The 23,885-nt window shown below is 39.8% G+C and overlaps 1 protein-coding gene across 1 annotated transcript in view; it reads right to left on the minus strand.

The window, feature by feature from the left end:
- LOC308074200 (CUB and sushi domain-containing protein 1-like) overlaps positions 1 to 23,885 on the minus strand; it is a gene marked incomplete at its 3' end in the record, with an annotated part of 656,606 nt that overhangs the window by 174,050 nt on the left and 458,671 nt on the right. The window contains exons 25-28 of the mRNA XM_080413541.1: positions 16,152 to 16,308; positions 9,872 to 10,063; positions 2,440 to 2,566; positions 641 to 852 (exon numbers count right to left, since the gene is read on the minus strand). Coding sequence (XP_080269667.1) covers positions 641 to 852; positions 2,440 to 2,566; positions 9,872 to 10,063; positions 16,152 to 16,308 — 688 coding nt within the window. The remainder of the gene's footprint in view (positions 1 to 640; positions 853 to 2,439; positions 2,567 to 9,871; positions 10,064 to 16,151; positions 16,309 to 23,885) is intronic.

The raw sequence follows: 23,885 nt of genomic DNA on the forward strand, positions 1-23,885 counted from the left end.
AATTTGGTTTCCTGATTCAACATTTTTAAGAAGTCCTGGCAGAGCATAAATTAATATGAAATAAGAACCAACCAAGAAGCTACACGTCTACATGTGTAATGGGAATTAAGTTTCCTAATTAGCTAATCAAGTAGCTAATGCAGTGACTACTTTAGATAATACACTTGGGCAGACCACCCAAAACAGTAGCTTTGCTGAGATATTCATCAGAGAATGTGTTGGTAAAACCTGACCTTCTGGTGTCACTTGCTGAGTGCTGGCAATTTATTAAGAGAGACACAGAGAGAGTGTGTGTGTGTGTGTGTGTGTGTGTGTGTGTGTGTGTGTGTGTGTGTGTGTGTGTGTGTGTGTGTGTGTGTGTGTGTGTGTGTGTGTGTGTGTGTGTGTGTGTGTGTGTGTGCGCGCGTAGAGCTAATTTGAACCAAATGTGATATCAAAATAATCTATCTATCTATCTATCTATCTATCTATCTATCTATCTATCTATCTATCTATCTATCTATCCATCCATCCATCTATCCATTTCATATCATTCATGAATCATATCAACTCTCTTCTCTTTGGACATGTTTACACTCCGAGTGAAATGAAAACTCATTATGTGACAGCTAGAGTACATGCAATGGTTGGGGTTACTTACTAGAAAACTGTATAGAGAATCCCTGTTTGCTAATGAAGTAGTCGGAGTCGAACTGCAGCGTGAGGATGTTGAAGGTAGAATGTGTGTCTTCAGGTAAGGTGGGTCCAGACCATTCTTTGAGCAGGATCCCTCCATCTGATGAGCCCGAGGGGCCATCCCACACTCTCAGGATGTCATGGCCCACCTCAGTATCGAACACAATGAAGTGAAGGCTGAGATAACACACACACACACACACACACACACACACACACACACACACACACACACACACACACACACACACACACACACACACACACACACACACACACACACACACACACACACACACACACACACACACACACACACACCAACATAAAATGCATATATTAATACTGTTATTTTGTTATAGTTTACTGTATTGGGTTATAACCAGCCACTTAAACCCTCTATTTGTAGTAAAACGGACCTGAGTTAAAACTGTATTTGCCAACTGTAATCTCTGCCAAAAATTGCCGATCTACAAGTGCACAACGCGTTGTGAGCTCGTAGATCGGCTATTTTTTGGTGATCGGCTATGTTCCCCCCCAGAATTAGGCATGCTTAGGTTCAAGTGGATAATCCACCAACGTTTTTAGGGTTAGGGTGACAAGGAAGAATTGAGCAAAGAAAACCAAATCTAAACACACATACACACATGCACTGATTAATGTCTGCAGTGGCAGCATGTTGGTGACATAATGACTGGTTGTTTGTGTGTTCTCCACCATGGCAACAAGTTTGACAGCAAACAACTGTCAACTATAATGACTGAATATAAATTAGCAGCTTGTCTTGCCAGTATCTGCCTCTATAATCAAGGTGCAGGGGAGCTTGTTGTCATTTGGAGCCTGACGTCTAATTACATGAAACAATCACTCTGAATACTGTTTAACTCTTACCATGTAGTGCTATTGAATTAAATTACTGTAGGACTGTTATGTAATTACTGGATAGGCTTGCCAGCATTTCTCTTGTACACTACAGTGTTCATAGGCTGGATGAGAGATTTCCACTTATAGTCCCACCTCTCCTCAATTTTGCTGTTTGATTTGTATGTTGAAAAAAGAGCCATGTCCACAGAAAGCAGGTTTTGTTGTAGCTGCCGTTTATGTTCTATCCAAAATGTCTACAGTTCGACATTTGGAGTGGAGCGCCACTCATCAATGTAATTTTTTCAACGGACCAATCAAAATCAAGGAGAGGCGGGACCAAGCACAAAACTGTCATGCCCAACTCATAACTTTCATTGTTACATTTATCCAAAAATTTCAATTTAACCACTTGGACAGCATCCCTATTTGCTTTTAGATCTACTATTTTTAGTGAAGAAATTTGGTGTAGAGTGAAAAAAGAGCAGCACAGTTGCAACTCAGGCAGACTCACACTCAGTCTAGAGCACTGTTTCCCAAACAGTCGGTCGCAAGTAAAAATCCCCTTTAATAGTTTCCTACATTTAAAAAAGATTATTTTAAACGATGCTTTAAAAATCACAACTTTTAATCAATTAAAAAAAAAATCCAAAATGTTTTTAAAGTATTTGTTAAATACAAAATAAAAAATGAAAAAAGCATCTAAGAAGTAGTGAAAATAGCAACTCTATATGCTCACAACACCTCGCGAAGCGACGCGTTGTGAGCTTTTAGATCTGCTATTTTCACTAGTTTGGGTCCCGTGCAAATGTCTAATTTCTCTTTTGGGTCTTGAGCTAAAAGTTTGGAAACCACTGAGTCTAGAGGGTTGAAGTGCTTAAAACTGTTACTGTGTATAATCACCTGATAGTCTTGCCAGTGTCAGCCTCTATAGTCCAGGTACAGTGCAGGTTGTTGTCATATGGAGCAGGATATCCAGGGGACAGGATCCGGCCCGACACCGCTCCACTTATATGCCCTCCACATTCCGCTACAGGAAGACAAAACATTACATTACATCAGAATAGAGTTCTGTGTTTTGCATTCATTCTAACTATAATGCTATGGCTCGTACTGTTTCCATATGGAGCAAGACAGCTAGGAGAGAAGATGAAGCCGAGACTATATCTGACTGCTACCATTATTCAGCTGCGGCTTCAGGTGCAGAGACATATAGTGTAGACTGTATCTATTACCACATTCAGCTGCAGTGTACGAGACATAGAATGGAAGAAGATGCGTTTGCCCCTCCCCTCCACCTCCACGCTTTTGGCCTCCAGTGGTCAAATGAAATTAAGTGCCTGTACTCAAGTACTATACCAAATTACGATTGAGAGGTACTTGTACTTTACTTGACTATATCCATTTCATGCTACGTTATACTTCTAGTGCACTACATTTGAGATTTAGATGAGCCTATTAATGCAAATGATAAAACCACTAATACATTATTAAGTCATTAAAATGAGCTCCACCTTTACCAACGTATTAATTATCAATGATTATAGTCCATTAATATGATAATACAGTATATTTTGAAATGGGCATTATGCAATGACTACTATTGCTAATAATGCTTTTGTACTTTAACTTTTGGTTTGGATTGTGTCATGAAGTAACTCCAAATATTGGCAAGATATCTTTAGTGGTTGGTCTGTTGATTAGCAATTGATATTGGGAAATTGATATCAGGAGCTGATGTCGGGTTTTGTAATGCGTATTATCAGAATCTGCTTTGTTCATGTGCTAAAAGAGAGACATTCAGACCCGTTTCGATGTGCAATGTCAATGAGGAGAATAACCTTTTGCTTTAAGTAACATTTTCAACTTAGTAATTTTACTTGTAACAAAACTGAAGTTAAAGATCTGAGTAGGCTACTTCTTCCACCACTACTGATAGCTTCACACTCTTATTATTTTGGAGGTGAAAGGACATGATGACTATGAGGTTATACACTACAGTCAGCCTCAGCTAGATTAGATTTTCCACCATATCAGATGAGCAGTATAACAGTAGCAGCGCTTTTTGTTCATTTCCTCACATTACAGGGTGCCAAATATATTTGAACAGAATGGGATTACATTCATAAAAGAAAAAAAATCCTTACTGAGCAATGATGACAGTGCTTTTTTGTATTCATTTTTTTTTACGTCTCAGTAAAACCATTTGAATTGAGCCCGACTCCACTGGGCTCTGGGTGAAGCTGAGTATATGCAGGGCATTGTTGTGGTAAACGAACATCTGCATTATCAAACCTCAGTTGCACCCTCCTGCTATTTCAATGGAGCTTACACCCCAGGAACCCTAGCGTCCCTATTCTGGGCATGTCAGAATAGGTGCACATTTGACAAGAATAAGCCGATCCACAAACTCACAGTGCGACACAACGTGACGCACTGTGAGCTTGTGTATCGCCTATTTTTTTAGTGATTTTTGTTTTAAATGCTGTGTTTATTGACATTGCAGAAGGTGTAAAACATAAACATTATTTTATCCTTTTTCCATCCATTTTCTTCTTTCATTTTTTCCTCTCTTTAGTACAACATTTTTTTTGGGTACAAGTTAAGTGCCTTTTTTTTCTCCCCTTCCCTCCCATCCTTCCCAAGGTCTGTCCACCCGTAGACACAGAGTGGCAATAACAATAATATTCATGTCAAAAATACGCAAAGTACTATTCATGAACATTTAAAAAAAACTGACAAATAGAACAAACATTAAGAGCAAAAGACCAAACCCAAACAACGTTTTACACGTCCTTTAATAAAAGGAAACAAAATAAATAAAGATAAAGATAGTCAGGCTTTTTGTACTCATCTACCCCCATTTCCAACAACTGTCGACACATGTCGGGGTCCAATACTAGGTGGAAGCAAAAATCTGATCCCCCTCTGTCAGGGGAAGAGATGATGTGGAGAGGAAAAAGGAGGGGACCGAGCATAGATCCCTGGGGGACACCGGTCAACTAAGTATATAGGGTTTAAGTGGTTTAAAGATCGGTGTGAGCACATTCTGATAGCAACTCCCAACCACAGATCTCTCAATAGATTTTGTTTGGAGGAAATGGGTTTCTTGCAGGATAAAGTTGATGAGGCGGATTCAAACTCATCATGTTGGTATATTACGGTGTACATCTTGGCCCTGCTGAGCCACCAGATTGCTAATGTTTATAAACCAGTTTGGATAGAACGCAGGGCTTTTATCTGTGTCTGTATTGTGTGCTCAGCTGTGAAGAGACCGCCATTAGGAACGGGGCTGGTATCTATACAATCCCACGTCAATCTATGACTCTTCATTGACCCAAGGCTGGACACAAGCATGCGTACATGCACACACGCACGCACACAAATGTAAGACCTGCCTGTGTTCACTGGCAGTGGCACACATCTCAGTTAATGTTTGGCTTTTATGTCTTGTTTTCATTACATGTTGTTGAAACGTTGTACTGCTGCTACCCTGGATAAGGCTCCCTTGAAAAATTGTATATCGAAGGGATTTTACCTGTATAAAGGTAAAAAAAAAATTAAAAAAAATGCCTAAACCTGCATGCATGAGAAGTGTGAGAGAAAGTAGTTTGTAGAGGATTAATTTGGCTAACCAAGGGCAGTTGCAACGATTATATTATTTCTTAAAGAGAGAGAGAGAGAGAGAGAGAGAGAGAGAGAGAGAGAGAGAGAGAGAGAGAGAGAGAGAGAGAGAGAGAGAGAGGGGAGAAAAAGAGTGACAGGCTGACAGATAGACAGATAGACGGAGACAGAGTGGAAAAATAATACAAGATCCACAGAGAGAGTTCTAGTGAGAGGAAAAGACAGAGAAAGACTTTGTGAGCCTGAGAGAAAAACAGTATGGAAGTAGCTTAGGGCAGTGGAGGCTCGTAATCTCCATGCCGGTACATGCAGACATGGGACTGAGACAGACAGATAGAAGAGGGGAAGAGACAGAGGTGGTGAGGAAGCTACAGTACGTCGCCCTGGGCGGTGCCTGTTACCATTCCCCCGTTTGCTGCTTCACTAGAAATGAGGTAGAGACGGAAGAGCCGCTAATTAAAGATTGACTTACAGTACACACACACACACGCACGCGTACACACGCACGCAGGCGCATACTCACAGGTAAATGTAAGACACACACATTCTGAACAAAGAGGCGTATGAATGCGCACACATGCATAAATACCCAAACGACATGATCTCTAGGGTGTCTATTCTGGGGGCGAACATTCGGCGAAAATACAGGCAAAGATAATTTATGTAGAGGGTAATACTAGAGAATCGAGTATAGACCGCTGAGGGACTCCGGGCAATTTAGTATATAGGGATTGAAATGATAGTTCACCCCCAAAATGACTTTTTTTCCTATCGATTAGTCACCCCATGGAGACTCAAAATGCATGGATATTTTTTTTTGGAGTGAACTATCCCTTTAAGTGGTTAATATGCACACATGCACTCACGCAAAGACAGAGTAAATGAATAGCCACGAATACCATGCATCTCATTTGTTACTTGCCAATAGCTCCACTGTCAGGCTAGCTCAGAGAGCCCAGGTATGTATAGCTCTGCTATAGGGACTCCCAGGTACCCACTTCAACCCAGCTTACTTCAACACCATTGACTTTTATATTTCTTTAATAGGAAAAGTGCAGTGATTTGTCAAAAATGCAGAGCCTTGGAATATTTGAAGGCAGATTGTTAATTCTGTAAAAAGAAATGATGCACTTGCAAAATGCAAAATTGTTTGGGTGGGGGTTTGGGGGGGCTGTAAAACCAGCAGCAGAAAGCTGTGCTTCAGTGGTGGAGGCTGCTGGGTGAAAATGGAAAGCAGTCAGACATGGTCAGCGATAGTGGCTGCAGCAAATAACCCACGGCCATATCACAGTTATTGCAGTTTTGCATTAGTTTTATTTATTTTCATTTTCATTTCGTTTTTGTACTTTTTGTTCAAAACAATTTAGTTTCAGTTAGTTTGGAACCATTTTCATTTCAGTTTAGTAGTTGTTGTACAAAAAAAAAGATTTTATTGGTTTCAATCATCGTTCATTATAAGTTCAAACAGTAAGTTCAGAATAAGTATTACAATACAAACACTTAGTGAGGGCAATTGACTCACAGTCATGTAGACATCCGGCTGTCTCAATAAACAGTATGCACCAATGCCTCATCAAGACTAAAATTAAAGACATTTTCTATACTCTATATTTTATTTTATTTCATTTTGTAATTACACAACATTGTTGCAATTGGTTTTAGTTGTTCTCTAAAGTCTAGTCATGATTTTCATTTCCGTTAACAAAAGTGTTTTCATACACATAATTTTTGTTTTTCATTTACTTTTAGTTACTATAATAACCGTGGGCCATAATACTGCGGGTGACCGCACCTTCCCTACGCTAAACCATGCAAAACAAAACAAAAACACAGGCAACTTAACACCCGTCACCTGGGTGAACTCAGGTATGTTGGCAGGGCAGAGAAACCAAATGTTTGGCACATTCTTCTCCACCCAAATTAACAGCTGCCACCTGCCAACTATGGCTAAATCTCCCCTCTGGCAGCTTATCTGCAACACTGGCTGGGAAATATTCAAATAGATTCTGGATGTGCCAAATGGAAACCTTTTTCTGTCTGTCATTTTCATCTTCTGAAGGCTTAAAACCTGGTGTTGTGTGATTGTAGATTGTAGTTGAATAGCTTATGAGTGCTGAGTAGACCAAAGCTTCCTGGCAGTCCCATCGACCTCCCTGCCCACTCACTGAATCTGTGATGTTCCCTGCAATTTAACTCTGAGAGTACAAATAGACCCTTAAGGGTGCATTTGCTTACATCTGTACACTCTCTGAGTTACAGTACAAGTGGATAAATTCAGGGTTCAATTTGCTAGGGGGGATGGGGGGGGGGATCCATACCTCTGCTTTTGATCTTTTTTTTATGGCCGATGGGGATATGTTTTATCCCTGCTTCTAGTCAAACTGAATTAAATAGATTACTTTCCTTTTGGGAAATGTAGATTATCTGAAATGTTTGATGTGTATGATTGATAATATCACAATATTATCACAGTGGAACATTTTAATAAAAAAATGCATGTTAACCACATTAATTCAATCCGAAATCTTGATAGTCAAATCAAATAAAAAATAAATGGCAGATCAACAAGTTCACAACTTGTCGATTTTTTTTTTTTTTTACAAATGGAACCCTGCTCCCAGAGTTACAAATGGATGAATGGACACTGAGGATTGGACTGTGTTGAGTGTTTTTCAACACTGTGTTGTTTCAACTCGAGGTCGGTCAGAAATTGATGCGTTATGACATAATGTTCGCTTTGATCTGCCCCAAACTTGGCAAGTTATGAAATAATCATCACATAATCCAGTGAAATGTGACAGATTTAAGTGATCCTCATTTTTCGTAATAGACACAGCATTCTGTTGCTCAGAAATTCCATGTAATAAAGGCCAGCTGGCGACTCTATCTGTGATGCTGATTCACTGGCTGTGTAGCCCCTAGGGGCGCTTTCATCCCAAATTCAAATTTGTTTATATTTTACTTTAAATATTTCTGGCCCTAAAGGATGATGTTTTTCCCCTATTTGTGAAGCGTTTTTTAACCACACTCTGAAACAGTTGTGTTGGAAGATCTAAAAACGTTATCAGTCCGGTCACAGTGAGGACAATTATTCCACAAGGAAGCATGCAATTAGAAACTGATCAAATATTCCTAATTTCTTTTTGTTTTTAGTCAATGAAAAGACTCACTTAAAAAAACTTTTCAGTGTTAACTTGCTAAATGTCAGATTCAGTTTGAAGAGGTTTTCAGGCATATTAAATAAGCAACCTTTTGTTATTACCCATTCTAGAAAGTCCAAATTAAGTGGACAGTTTGACAGTTTAACTTTGTTTTAATGAATGAATGCAAAACTCTTATTTTGCATCAATTTTAAATATCTGACACATCAGACTCCTCATATTCCACTTCACATTCTCTCTTTTCAGGCTGTTTTCTTAACACATTGCGTGCCAATCGCATAGATCTACGCAAACCTAAATAATTGCGCAGCGTGCCATTATTATTTTGTATTTTTTCTCACAGGTTCACATTTCATTGTAGGCCTCCCTCGCAGTGATACATTTCATTGTAGCACACCCGGATATGGAAATATCCTTATCCGAAGATTTTCGTTGCCACCCGCCGTCGCTCTAAATCTTCCCCTAATCCGCCATTATCTCGGTTGTTGTTTTTGTCCTCGCTGATCGCTGTTTAACATAAACCGCGACAACTGCAAAATGGAATGTCGCCGATTGAAACGGTCTTCTCTGGGCCACTCACACAGCTACCCTGTGTGTCTACAAACAGTTTAACGCGCGATCTTAAGGTATTTAGCGAGGTCTGTGGCGACGTAAAAAATAAAATAAAAAATCGCTGGCACTGGTGAGTACATTATGATATTAAACTCTGGCGTGGAATGTGTTAATTTACTTACTTATTCACTTATTTACTTATTTATTCTTTTGCATTACAAAATCCGACATTGAGCGGCATTTCTCCCCAGAAATCCTCTTATTGAGCTCTATGAGGAAATGCAAATTAATTCAACTGCAACTCGATAACTGTGAACCTGTACAGGGTCTGAGGTGACGTCTCCAACAAGCACGTCAATAGTCGTACACAGTGTTCATTTAACCACACCAACCCAACGCATCCCTTTTCTGGGCACGTTATAATAGCCGAACATTCTGCAAAAATAGCCGATCTACGAGCTCACAACACGTCACGTTGTGAGCTGTATATTTTTTGCCGAAGAGATGTGGTGTACAGGGAAAAAACCAGTCGAGGGACTCCAGTCAAGGTTAATTTATCTCCAAGGCTACGTTCAAACCGACACCCCAATCCATTTTTGGCCAGATTGGAATCAGATTGTTTTTTATCAACAGCAAAAAAACTACAACACATTTTCAAATCGGATTTGAATATCACATTCCTTAGCCATCTTCAGACTGCATAAAACCAATCCGACTCCCATCTGGATACGAAATGATATTTGTGCTGGATTTGGGCCGCCAGTCTGAACAAGGCCTAACTTAGGGTAGCATTCACAGGTCACACTAGCTATAGCAAACAGTACGTACCTAAACAGTCTGAACAAGGCCTAACTTAAGTTACAGGTAGCTACGTAGCATTCACAGGTCACACTAGCTAGCATACAGTACGTACCTAAACAGTCTGAACAAGGCCTAACTTAAGTTACAGGTAGCTACGTAGCATTCACAGGTCACACTAGCTAGCATACAGTACGTACCTAAACAGGAGGGGAGAGGTCTGTCCCAGACACGCCTGTCTCCACTGAGGCAGGTGAGTGTGCTGCTGCCATGGAGACTATATCCAGGGTTACAGGAGTACAGGACAAACGTGCTGGCATAGTGACCGTCATCCTGGATCTTATAGCCGTAACTAGGCACACCTGGCTCCTCACACCGAATCAGGTCGAAACCTAGAGACGCGCGCGCGCGCACACACACACACACACACACACACACACACACACACACACACACACACACACACACACACACACACACACACACACACACACACACACACACACACACACACACACACACACACACACACACACACACACACACACACACACACACACACACAAAACTGGGTCAGTTACTCAAACAGGAGTGATTCAGACTTTCAGAGTAGTTTTGGGCAAGAGCACATAATGTCACCCTGACTCCCAAAATCCCACAGGAAGGGGTTTGTACACAGTAAAATCCCAAGTGTTAATTTAACTCAGAAAGTGTATGAATGGAACCAAATAGACCCTTACACTTACTAAATTCCCCATGGGGATTAATAAAGGTAATTGTCTTCTTCACGCAGAGCTGATGAGGAGCATATCTGCATTCAATCTGCTCCATGTTAATCTACCGCTGGGAGCTTGTGGGTGTTTTGGCTGTTGTTTGGTAGTGACTGTCTGGGGTAGATGTCTCCCTTGGCCAAATGGAGCAAACCAGTGGTTCTCAAACTTTTTAAATTCAAGGACGGTGGACCCCCATAACTATAAGGGGCCGTGGTTGTCCATTCCTTACAGACCTGTCCTCAATGAACCCTGAGGGTCCCCTGAGAACTACTGGACTAAACAATCTTTATATAAATACTTAACTTCTACATCCAAAACTACTTCACAAGAACAATGTATTTAACCGCCCCCCCCCCCTCCCCCCTGCACTTTTTACATGCTTAGATCAACTATATGAACAGTAGAAGGGGTGCTCCACCGAGTCCAGATCTCCATCAGGCGGAAAGTCGATTTTCCACTGCATAGTATCAACTATACCCTCATTTTTTACTTTAGCATTAGGCCAAAGTACCTGGTAAGATGCAGAATGTGACATTGGCAGGGATGATGTGTATAATTGCATTGACCCAAAAAACATGTATAGTTGGACATAATGCACTTGCACATAGTAAACATTGTGTGGGTAAAATGACTGGGTATTTCATGGCAGGATTGTGTTGATTAGAATGTGTATAATGTGTTTACAGTATGTGTTGACAATATGTGTTTAGATGAGGTGTCATATTGGAGCATAAAGCGGTTGTCCTAGGATAGTGTCATTATGTGAGTAACAGAGCACACCGAGCTAGAGTGGTGGAATAACACCCAATTTACACCAGCAGCGTCACAGCGATGGCACGCTGTGATTGAGCAGTGAGTTTCAATGCAAAGTCTATGGAGACGCTCGGCAGCAAAAAAAAATTAGAAAACCTAAACTCTGACGCTATAGTGCACCTAACCTATCTAACCAATCAGGAAATGCTTTGCTCTGAAGTAGGCATAGAGTAGGCACACACCAACACCACTTCAGAGAGAAATAAAGAAATTCCCTGCCGTATAGAAGTCATGACTTTTTATATCAAAGTGTTTAACTGGCAGTTGTAGAAATGTATTAAGATTGGGCAACTAAATGGCATATTTAATGGCTAAATTGTACAGTATAAATAGTTTACAAACGAGCTGCCGGAGGTGAGCTTCGAGTGCCTGCATTTCTCCTGCCTGTGTCTGTGTGATTTTCCGTCGGGTGCACCATGCAGCTGGCCACTTTGACCCACTGAGCACCGGGGCTCTCGGTGGTCGAAGGGACGGTAGGTCTGAGGTAATGGATTTACAAAAATATAAAACAACATGGTTGTCAATGACGGATTGCAATAATATTTGGAGCAGCGACCTCCTCGGTGTCCACAAAAAGTTTGGAGCTGATCGGTCGAGCGGCTTGCAAGATTAGCTGCGCGCGCGCACACGCGCACGCACACGCACACACACACACACACACACACAGGTAATAACATAATCTCTAGCAGAGATAACAAGTTCCATGCTCTTGATGACTTTCCCTTTCATTTCCTCATTGTAGAGACAAGGCGCCAATGTGGTGTGTACTGTAGTTAATCCATGCTTGCACAAAATAATTGCTTTTTTTTCCTCTTACGCATTGTTCTTGTGAAGCAGTTTATAGGTTAGTTTAGGTGAGGCACTGGCCGGCTTACCGTAGGCCAGGGGTCGTCAATGTAACCGTACACGGTAACACAGACAGACGGGTCCATGGCAAGACTTGTCCATGTCCGTGGCAAATATTTGATTTTGAGAAAGAAACAATTTATGTTGTTCATTATAATGTAAATAAAAAATATTCTAAATATTCACAATTTAATATTTCCTGAATGTGTATGAATTAATTTGGTAAAGTGAGTCGTGATGACATGTTGCTAGTCATTAATTATCCCACACCAACTCCAACGCACCTGTCAATTGTGCCGTATGTGCTCACTGGGGGAAGTGGAGAGAATGTGGTCTGTGTTATGTTTGTGGGAAAGTGGAGATATATTACTTAATGCACGTTTTCTGACTTATCTTTCAAATGGCTATGAAACTCGATGTCAATAGCTGACCCCAAGTTGCAGAAATGAAGTATCGGGTGAGCACAAACGCAGCGCTTCAACTAAGTGTCCTTGCACAGCTCCCTGGGAGGGCATAGACGAGGCTAAGCGTTACGTAAATGTACAGCCTCTGGCTATTGTGCAAGTAATGTGTGTTATTATTGTCACTGCTCAATGTTGACTATGGCGACTGCTTTACTTTAATTTATTATGGATTAGCACTTGCCTAAGCATGGCTATTCTTGCTTGCTCTTTGTTGTTGTCATAACTTTTCTCCATTCAATCAGACATGAGCAAGGGAGCAAGCTCTTTAGCTCATGCTCAAGGTTGCATTATTGTTTACTCTTATTGACTACTATTTTTGCATGTCTGTGGGAAAACTCGACAATAGACATGAACGTGCATGCGTGTGCACGCACTAGAGATGCACAGATCGCGGTTTTAGCCGCGGTTGCCGCAGTTAACCGCAGTTTGGGTGGATTTGGGTCAATCAAATATAATAATGAATTAATATTGGAAAAACCGCGGGTGAAAAAACGTGGGAATTACATTAATGATATCAATCTATAGGCCTATTATGGCTTTTAAAAAGCACGAAATCTCGCCATGCGTGCGTTTGTAGTATTTTAATATTACGTCATTTTACATCAGGCACAAATTAGCCGCCTATGCACGTTACCGGCAAGGGGTCTTTGTACCGGCTGCAGCCAGTGTTGCCATATTTTGCGAGAGAAATAAGCAGCAAGGTCTATGAAAACAAGCCCAAAACAAGCGCCAAATTACCCCAAAAGTCGCTTATAAAAAAAATGGCAACAAAGCAAGTTGAAAGCGAAAGTAAAATAAATGAAGCTTCAAGCTCCGTCTTGTTGTTACCATAGATATGGATTGTATACAGTCACTACATCGCGACAGACAGTGGTGAGTAACATTGTTGAAAACTAACGTCAGGAAAATAATAATAATTTGATGCGGTTGGTGCGGATCTAGAAATTGGATGGTATAATTAACCGCGATTGGATGGCGGGTGGATAATGAACATGTATATGCGGATTCGGGTGACGATAAACCCTATCCGCGCATCTCTAGCACGCACACATGCACACACGCACGCACGCACACATGCTCATGCTTCCAATTTGGTTTATTGAAAGCATGACTGTTAAGATAATTTTATTGTGTTCTGGCTTTTAACATTTGTTTTAGTTTATCCACGACACACACGCACAAGTGGATAGTAACACATGAAAAGATCTATTCTCCCCCTATCGGTTTACAACTCGGACGGCGCTGATTCGACTAGCAGAACATCGGCCGGTCGGCGCGGGCACTCGCGCCTGTAGGCGCTCGGGCACGCCTCCTCGGCCTCAAGTTCTGCTAAGTCGGCGCACCTCCGTAATGGAAGATAACTATTATCACGTGTGAACGCGTGTTCAGCGAGCGCTCCTTTTTCAATTTCCCTGGAATGCCAATTTCCCTGTGACATATAGATCCCACTGCAGCTACACTCAAATATGGCGTGTGTCATTCTGACTGCGACAGCGTGACATCATCAGACTCAAAATCCATAAGGATCCATATCAATTTGGGTACAACTAACTTAGAACACCGGTTGTTATAGTTACTGTGAGTCGGTCATATAGGCGTTGTCCAGAACCGTCGTTCTGACCGATACGCCCATATATAGGCATATATGGAGTTCCGGTGTGATGCCGCACCTTGTCTCAGTTGCGTGCATTGCGTTAAATCTGTTTTCAATTAATGCTAGTCTGAAGAACAGATTTTAGTTGTAAAACTCTATATGAAGAGTTCAAGACACTATAGTTTCCCACGCACGCATTCACTCAGGTCCACATGGAGATTTGCTATACTTGAACTTTTCTGAATGTATTTCTTTATTTTATGTTTGACCATTTCTGAAAATGTTTTTGAGGAAAAAATGCAATATTCGTTTTAGTAGTAAAGGTAAAAAACTGGATATTTACACAACCTATCCTCTCCAACCTACTTGTGAAAACGGGGCCGCAACGCAAAATCAAACCACATTGACATAAATCTAAAAACACACCTCTTCTCCCTAGCCTTTGAACCAGTCTAGACTGTTTCCATCTCATTCAACCACCTTGTTTTTATCCACTCTTCCTTCTGCCATTGTGTATTGGCATCTAACATTGTTTTAATGTTGTTTACTGTCTGTTACAATTTCTTACTATATCGTACATCACCTTGGTCAACTTTGTTTGTTTTTAAATTGTGCTTTATGGATAAAATTTACTTGACTTGACACTTACTTCTCTAAAACCCTAAATGGATTTTGAGGATCTCCTTTCAGGATAACCTTGTATGTCCAAAACTGTTACTTTTCCGAAAATTGGAAAAGGGAACCTGTGCTCCAATGGATTCAATATAGTTCTTATTTTGTAACAAACTCTTGTTTATACTTTGCATTGGTTAAATATGTATAAAAAAACCCCGGCCAGACTTAACCACTTTCAACATGGGGTCCATATTTTGGGCAAAAATCTTTTAAAAACAAATCAAAAACATTACAAATATATATCTAAAATAGCTCATGGTGCGTCACATTACAATGTACAGTATGGGGAAGCATAAAAAGAGGAAATATGGAGATACAAGGTTTCTGCCCTACAATGACACATTGATAGAGCCATCCATCCACTCATCCATCCAATTATGGCTGTAGAACTGATGTGAATTTCACTCCTGTCACATCTTAATGGCATGAACAGCTGTGGAACACTTTGCTCCTCTAATAATAATATGGCCTGAGACTGTAGACAGCTAGAGCTACGTTTAATCCAACCTAAGGCATACTTAAAAGAAGAACACTTCCTTATTTCTCCAGGAAAGCCTCCAAAAAAACATCAATCCACCTGTCAATTCGCCAAATGGTTTAAACGACTTACAAAGCCATCATCCATTCATGTGTCGCCCATCCACTCTCCCGTCCGTCCACAAATCAATCCATCGCTCCGTTTTTGCTTTCCAGATGTGTCTCTCACCTTTTCCTTTAATGACTAACAGATTAATGTTCTTCTAATAGCCTCACTGGCTTGCAAAGCAGATGGTCCTCGCTCCTTAACACACTATTTTGAATCCCATTAACCATTCCGTTGTGTGTGTGTGTGTGTGTGTGTGTGTGTGTGTGTGTGTGTGTGTGTGTGTGTGTGTGTGTGTGTGTGTGTGTGTGTGTGTGTGTGTGTGTGTGTGTGCGCGTGCGTACATTTTAGTTAACGGAAAAAAAAGCTTTGCAAAGAAATTGTAACTGAAACTGTATTGTCTGTTTACAAAAGTAATTAATACTAACTATAATCATAGACAAAAGGTCCTTGGTCAAAAATTGCAAAAGAATAGCAGATCTACATGGAAGCTAAGCTCAAACTAAGCCTTTTCAATATAAACTAAACTAGCAAACCCGCTTTGAAAACGAATCAAAACTAAACCAAAAACATCATAAAGACAACAAAAGAAAGTTATCACAATGATGTGTGTGCATTTGTATTTCTTTCTCTCAGCACAGTTTGAATTCAACTCAACTCACAGAACACAGCAACAATCTCACGGCTTAGCTTGACACTTGTTATGTTCAGCGGGTATCTAAATTAACTCACTGTTATAGGTGACACGGAAGCCCTGAGTGGTTCCAGAAGCATTGCTGTTGAACTCCAGCGACACGCGATTGGATGTGCTGTTGATGATGTCGCCCATCATGTCGCCAAGTGTGAAGTTGCCAAGGAGACGCGATGAACTGTCCTCCCCATCATATACCTGCCAGGAAAAACACAGAGGTAAAGGATGATCGTCAATCAGAAGACAACAAGGTCAAACTAAAGGTGGAAGAGTTAATCAATCTAATCGGTTATAAAAAATAATTGATAATCTATCATTTAATAAAATAATTGATATCAATAATCTATCCCTATTTTGGGTGTGTCATTATAGGTAATAATATAAAAGTATTATTACCTAATATACAAAGTAATTTCTTTGTATACTGTATTTCAGTAATAAGCTTTGTATATTTAACCCAGGGAAAACATCTTTGTGTAATTTTAGCGTTGGCTAATAAAAAATTGCAGATATACAAGCTCACAGCACGTCACTTTGTGCCAAGCTCATAGTGTGCCGCGCTATGAGCTTGTATATCTGCTATTTTTGAATAGCCAAAGAAATCTAAAATGACAGATGGGTGTGAGCCATTTTCAAGGTTTTCAAGTTGGCCCTGATCCAGAAAAGGTTGTGAACCACTGGTTTAGAAAATGCAATGAAATGGGCATTGAGACCGAGCAGCACAGGAGAGATACGTAGAGGGAGTGGGAGAAAACTATCACCACCTCCATAATTATGTACAGTCATGCTAAAGTACGACACTATGAAACATCCAATGGCATTCACCTACTTTTGATTTCCAACACCAGAAAATAAAATACGGCTGAACAGATGCACTTATTGAAGCATGTAAAGACGCACTTATTTGTTGAGGTAATGCCAAGTACTACTGTCTACTATCTCAAAGAAAAAAATAGATATGAGTTAACATCTCAATCGTTTAGTGTTTCTGACCCCTTTAAAAGCAATACTTACATTTCCAATCATTATTTTTCAGTTAAATGTATGAAAATATTTACATAAATATTTATACAAAACAGTTTACTTTCGGTCATCATGGGAGACATTTTAATATGCTAAATGTGAAATAATTTAAATCATTTCATGTTTGTGCAAGGCAGATGTAACAGAAACCATTTCCGTTATAATCACATTCCAGAGGATTGAAAGTTATCATTATTTTCTCTTTTGGATGTGACAGTTAATTGATGTTGAGGGCAGCTGTATCCAGCTGTGATGAGTGTATCCAATTTTTGTCGGCAGAGAGAGGCAAAGCACTTTCACTGAAGAATTGCAACAGAGAAAGACATTGGTAACCCCACACAGCTCTGTGGAAACCAACAGCAATAAGAGCTTCTGTCTGCATGTTCACTGGGAACTGTTCAATAAGCAATGGGTTAGAGACTGTAATTTAATAAGTGTGTGTGTGTGTGTCTGAGAGAATGAAAGGGAGAGGGAGTAAGAGGGAGGAATCGTGAATATAAAAGTAAACTGGGAGGCATGTTATCTATAGCAGTGGTTTTCTAAGACTTTTATGGCCATGGCACACCAATGGGCAAGTCCAAATCTGAAGGCATACCTGTAATCATAGCGAAAATAGATGATCCACAAGCAACACCGCTGTGATATTGTAGATCTGCTATTGTCGCTATTTTTGAAAATGTTTGAAAATGTAAAAATATGAATTCATATTTTACATTTTCACCTAATGACAAGCCCAAAATAGGGACACCTGATTAAAAAAAATATATATATGCAAGGGATAATGCATGGGGAGGTGGTCATTATTGAAATTTGAAGCCCGACAGGGTGATTATGCACCGAGGCGGAGCCGAGGTGCATAACCACCCTGAAGGGCTTCAAATTTCAATAATGACCACCTCCCCATGCATTATCCCACTTATTACACGGCTACTTAATAAATACATAAATCAATTTACCCAAAAGTAACAATAAAACGAAGTATTTCCTTGCTTACGGCAATGAAAGTATTCCATAAGTATTGGGCTGGGCGGACAAGTTCGCCTCGGAAAACAAATGACAAAAAAAAAAAAAACTCGCCCCAAAACACACTCGCCCCCCATTCTAAATACTGCCGATTTTCCTGTAATACCGCCGGATTTGCCCCGGGCCGACTGTGTTTTGGGGCAAGCGTTTTGGTATGCCTCCGTTGTTGTGCCACGATAAACAAGGAAGTGAAGTGGATCAAATAGAATCACTTTTCGGTTATTGCATCGTCTATTTCTCACTTCAAATGTTTTCAAAAACATTCTTGAGAGCAACGTTTAGTTGTAAATGACATTGGTTGTTTGTTTACATGGCTGTCATGTTGGATAAAGCATAAAACCAATCAGCGCAGGTTGACATGAGCAGGTGCTCTGAGTCTCTGATTACACAGCGGTCCGTTATAGAGCTCATCGGTCATTATCAAGAAATAATGACCGATGACTGACCAATCAGAATCGAGCATTCAACCAAGCCGTGTAATATATATATATATATATATATATATATATATATATATATATATATATATATATATATATGTGTGTGTGTGTGTGTGTGTGTGTGTGTGTGTGTGCGTGTGCGTGTACAGAATTTGCTACTGTATTGAGAAATTAATGTGCCCAAAGTACTGATATGGTAAATAAATACAAAAGTAACATTTGGTATATTGTATGTAATAATAAAGTGTGGCCTAACACAGCGTTTGGGAACCACTGATATAGCATGTCTCTCTCCCATACGTAGCTCCAGTCCCTAGGTCTCTTTCTTTCTCTCTACCCTCTTGCTCTCCTCTCTCTCTCTCGTTCTCTCTCCCCATCTTTCTATCCCTCCATTTTGCTCACTCTCGCTCTCACAGTAAAACTCAGTATTGTTAATGAAAAGCCCTGCAGCTCATATATCAACATGTCACCATCTGCCCCCCTCCCCTCCCCACCTCCTCCTGCTCCCATAGAACAACTACCACCACCACCACCTCACCACTCCACCCAACACCCACACCATTTACGTCTTTCACTTTCTCTATTTCACTCTGATAAAAAAACATTCCTGCACATTCTTACCACCTCTCTATCCCTCTCCTTCACGCTCCTCATGTCCCTTAGCTTTCCTCTCAATCTCTGGAAAGTATCTGAGAAGATTTACCCTAGCCAGCACCATAATTCAGTTCATTTTAGCGCACTTACTGTATACTTGGTTAGCCATATACATCAACAGTCCCTGGGCAAAAAAAAATTGCCCTGTAAAAATTAGTTAATTTAAATGTTTTGGGGTTGTTGTTTTTTTCCCCCTAAAGCTTCCAGGAACCATTGTGCTAATGTTTAGTGTCCAGCTACAGTGCATTAAGAGACCTCCCCGTTACTGTTACACTTCTACAGGGTCTTGTCTAAATGGCTTTCCAACATCTTTAGTCATGCTGTATGTTAAGCTTGTACATTAGGTGAAATTAAGGGAAGTAAAATTAGGTGTGCCATTAGGAAGGGTGTACTACAGTACTAACAGCATTCACTGGAGAGTCGATACAAAATTCCAACTGGTCAGCCATTTGCCATCTTTTATACACATCCAGCATTTAAGAGAAATGAGAAAATAAATAAATACATCTATAAAATATTTTATATTATACTTCTGGTCGCAGCACAATTTACGGTACACTAATTTGACATAATAAGCCGTTATTACAAATAATGTGTTTCTTATTAGCAATAATGTTTTTTTATTAGAAAGAAACAAACGTTGTTATACCCTTATTTTCCACTATTATCCCTTAATTATGTTCTAATTAGAAATTGAATGAAACGTAACAAAGACCTAACAAAGCCTAATAAGACCTAACAAAGCCTAATAAGAACCCCGCAACTACTAACTACACGATGTGATGTTAGGCTACCATTAGTCTACTGTAAGGGTTTCGTTAGAACAAATGTGTTCTTTATTAGGCCTTTATTTAATGTTATTTCCACTTACTTCAAGTTACTTTACATATAATTACAACAGAACTGTACCGTAAATTGTACATCAGCCATTCCGGGCTAACTTCATGACACATTATATTCTTCCTACCTTTTTTGCTTAATAAAAATGATTATGTTTGTAACCCCTGGGTAATTTCCGCAGCGTTAATATGTGCCTATTTCAAAACCTTAGTAGTAGGCAGGCAATTTAATAAGTCAACAGGTCTTTAGAAGCTAGTACCACTTTAAGAGATCAGTCTAACTTGTAGCTCCTGTAGGGGCGATCTAACTTGTTAACTGATTGGTCTTTATGACGGTCCATCACTTTTCCAAGCATATGATTGGTTGGGGGGCGGGACGAGCTGGGATGTGTGTGTGCTTAGCCAATTTTAGACGGAGAGGTTTTAGTGTGTCTGAAGGACTCACATAGTGTATTTAAACGGGATCATTACGTGACAATCGTACCACTTAGTGCATAAGTGATGAATGAGTTTACTCATCTGTATTGATAGTGTTTAATATTTATCCTGTTTGGAGTCAAGACGAGTCCTGGTTTAACGTTACTGTAGTAAGCAGGCGTCTCGAGTTACACTGTTGTTAGCCTCTCATGCTAGCTGAGCTAACGTCCAGTGTGAGAAGCAACACCGGGATCGTTTTGGAATATAAAGACTTTCGGACACTTGTTTTATATATTTTATTCAACGTTTGTCAGAGAAATGTATTATTGTTAATTGTCAAGGTTTGTTTTAGTGTCCTTATTTTTTTTTTCATAAAGTGCTTGGAGTGGCAAAGCTTAAAAGAAATGTGTCCATAATACTGGATTTCATTGTCAAAATGGCTTATTTTGCAGTGAGTGAAAATAAAATAAGCTGCAGCAATTATTTCAATTTATTAAGCTTTCCGAGTTGATGTTATGACCTATACAGCAACCAGCCACTTTGTTTAGGCTATTTTGTCTTCACCTAGCCAAATGTATTGAGAAAGTAGCCTAAGTTAATGTGCCTCATGTTTTATAATATGTAATAGTGAGCAGTATAGCAGTCATGTGCAATGGGCTTCCATAACATTTCTGGAGCAGGTAAGTTATTTGGAAGTAGGCCTACAGTTTGTCAGAAATTAGACTAATAATCAGCTAATGTTGATATATAACGAGCATGCATTCTCCTTTCATGACGTTAGCATGGACTGGCTGGTGTACAATTTACGGTACAGTTCTGTAGTAATGAGAAGTAATTTGTTCCTAATAACAACATAATAATTTGTATTAAGCAAAAAGGTAGGCAGAAGGATAATGTGTCATGAAGTTAGCCCGAAATGGCTGATGTACAATTTACGGTACAGTTCTGTAGTAATGAGAGTTAATTTGTTTCTAATAAGTACATATTATTTGTTAAGAAGCAATAAGGTATGTGTCCTGATGTTGGCACAGAATAGCTGATGTACAATTTACGGTACAGTTCTGTATTAATGAGAGGTAATTTGTTCCTAATAACAACAAAATATTTTTTATTAAGCAAAAAGGTAGGAAGAATATAATGTGTCATGAAGTTAGCCCGGAATGGCTGATGTACAATTTACGGTACAGTTCTGTTGTAATTAGATGTAAAGTAACTTGAAGTAAGTGGAAATAACATTAAACACATTTGTTCTAACGAAACCCTTACAGTAGACTAATGGTAGCCTAACGTCACATCGTGTAGTTAGTAGTTGCGGGGTTGTAATGTGACGGTCAAGTAAGTGGAAATAACATTAACATTAGGCATTATAATTATAAAGAACTTGTATTTCTTATTAGGCTTTGTTAGGTCTTATTGGGCTTTGTTAGGTCTTATTAGGCTTTGTTAGCCTCCTATAGGAATCTGTCGAATAGCGGAGAACACCATTTCAAATAACGCCTTTTGTTACGTTTCATTCAATTTCTAATTAGAAGATAATTAAGGGATAATAGTGGAAAATAAGGGTATAACAACGTTTGTTTCTTTCTAATAACAAAACATTATTGCTAATAAGAAACACATTATTTGTAGTAACTGCTTATTATGTCAAATTAGTGTACCGTAAATTGTGCTGCAACCATACTTCTTTGGGGGGGGGGGGATGCAGTAGTCTCAGCTGAAATCTGTCATAATGTCCAAAAATGCTTCAAATGCTTGAAAGACAGCTAAAAGTTATGGTCTAGGCTTACAGTGGGACACTGAGGCTTTGCTAACAGCTGCAATATGAGAATTAACCGATGAGGGAAGACAGCACAGATAGATCATACGGCTGTACGGCTGTTCAGAATTAAAGTCTGTCATAAATCCAATATCCAGTATGACTGAGGGGGCTCCTCCTGCCCTGCTGACTGAGACAAAGATAGCCAAGTGCAAGACTTCTGACTTTTTGGAAGTTGAAGTGGGGACATAAACGAAGTCTAAACAATATTAAAATGACTCTCTATTCTCATAACTATTCATGACTGGGGACACAGGCCTACAGGTCAATGTGTGCAGCATTCAGATCTTAATGAGACTAACACATGCTGACCATGAGTCTATATAAAGATAATCTCTCAAGAACAGATTCAGAGCTGCGCTACTGAATCTGTCGGGAGCCCCGTTCAGAACGTGTGAGCGTCAGCCTACAAGTGGGCGTGCCTTCAGATCAGGAAGCAGGCTGCGTTTTACCCAATCAAATGTAGTGGGCGGGATTTACATCTGTGCGCTCGCTTCCCACTGAAAACAAACCCAAACTCATTTAACAATAGCGTCCTCGGAGCCGACAAAACCACGGAAAGTTGGTAACATTTTAACTTGTTCTTTCATCATAGAAACAAGTGGGCTTATAACCAAAACGATCCATGTTCTTTGGGAGAAATGGTGTTAGTGTTCCGTGGAGAAATATTGTTAGTGGGAATGAAAACATAGGCGCACCACCGGAGGTGGAGGGCTGAGGGCAGACCAAAACGCCGGTTTCCAGTCAGCGTCGGTCTATTTAATCACTCCCCCCAGAGTCAAATGCAAAAGTGAAAAGCGCTGGGGGCGCTGTTTTTCCTTTTTATTTGACGTTGTGTTATAAAGATATAAAGATGATGCAAGAAAGGAGTTAAACTATTTACATAATCCTTGTCTGGGATATTATTTAACTCAAAACAACAGTAAACAACAGCTCATAATTAGCCCATTCTCTCCTTCACAATTAACTAAAACATCCTCAAGCAGAAAGCAGCTACTACTGATAAAGAATGACTGACAGCACACTATTTACATAAAATATGATACTTTTAAAATAGCACCTAACACATATCCATGACAAAGTGATAATTGTATAAGAAAGTGAAGAGTATAGCGAATAACAGACTATGAAATAATCCTCACAACTGATATAAAACTTGATATACAGTTTTAAAGTAAAGTAGAATAAAACTACTCAAATGTTGTGAAGTCTCATGATTCATCCACGTCAACTTCCTTCCACATTTTCGCTGTGTTATGGCCTGCGGTGTTAATTTGAGAAAAACACCATATGTTAAAAACTATCAGTTTACTCTCTCATTGCCCTGGAGAGAGAGTATTAGCCGAGCATTAAGGTTAGCAGACTCTAGTTTCGTTAGCAGGCTTATAAGTTTAGCATACTCTCGCTGGGTTATACCAGTGTTCACCTAATTTGCATGATTGGAAGGTTAGTGTGTTCTGAACTGCTCCAGATGTTCGCTGTTTGCTTCATCGGCATCTTTTTGACTTTCTCCGAGGGACGTTGGCCTTTAACCTGCCAGTGTCTCACTAGCGTCACTGCTCT

This window comes from Gymnoscopelus braueri (genome assembly GCF_963280865.1).
Source record: "Gymnoscopelus braueri genome assembly, chromosome: 1".
NCBI classification, from domain to species: domain Eukaryota; kingdom Metazoa; phylum Chordata; class Actinopteri; order Myctophiformes; family Myctophidae; genus Gymnoscopelus; species Gymnoscopelus braueri.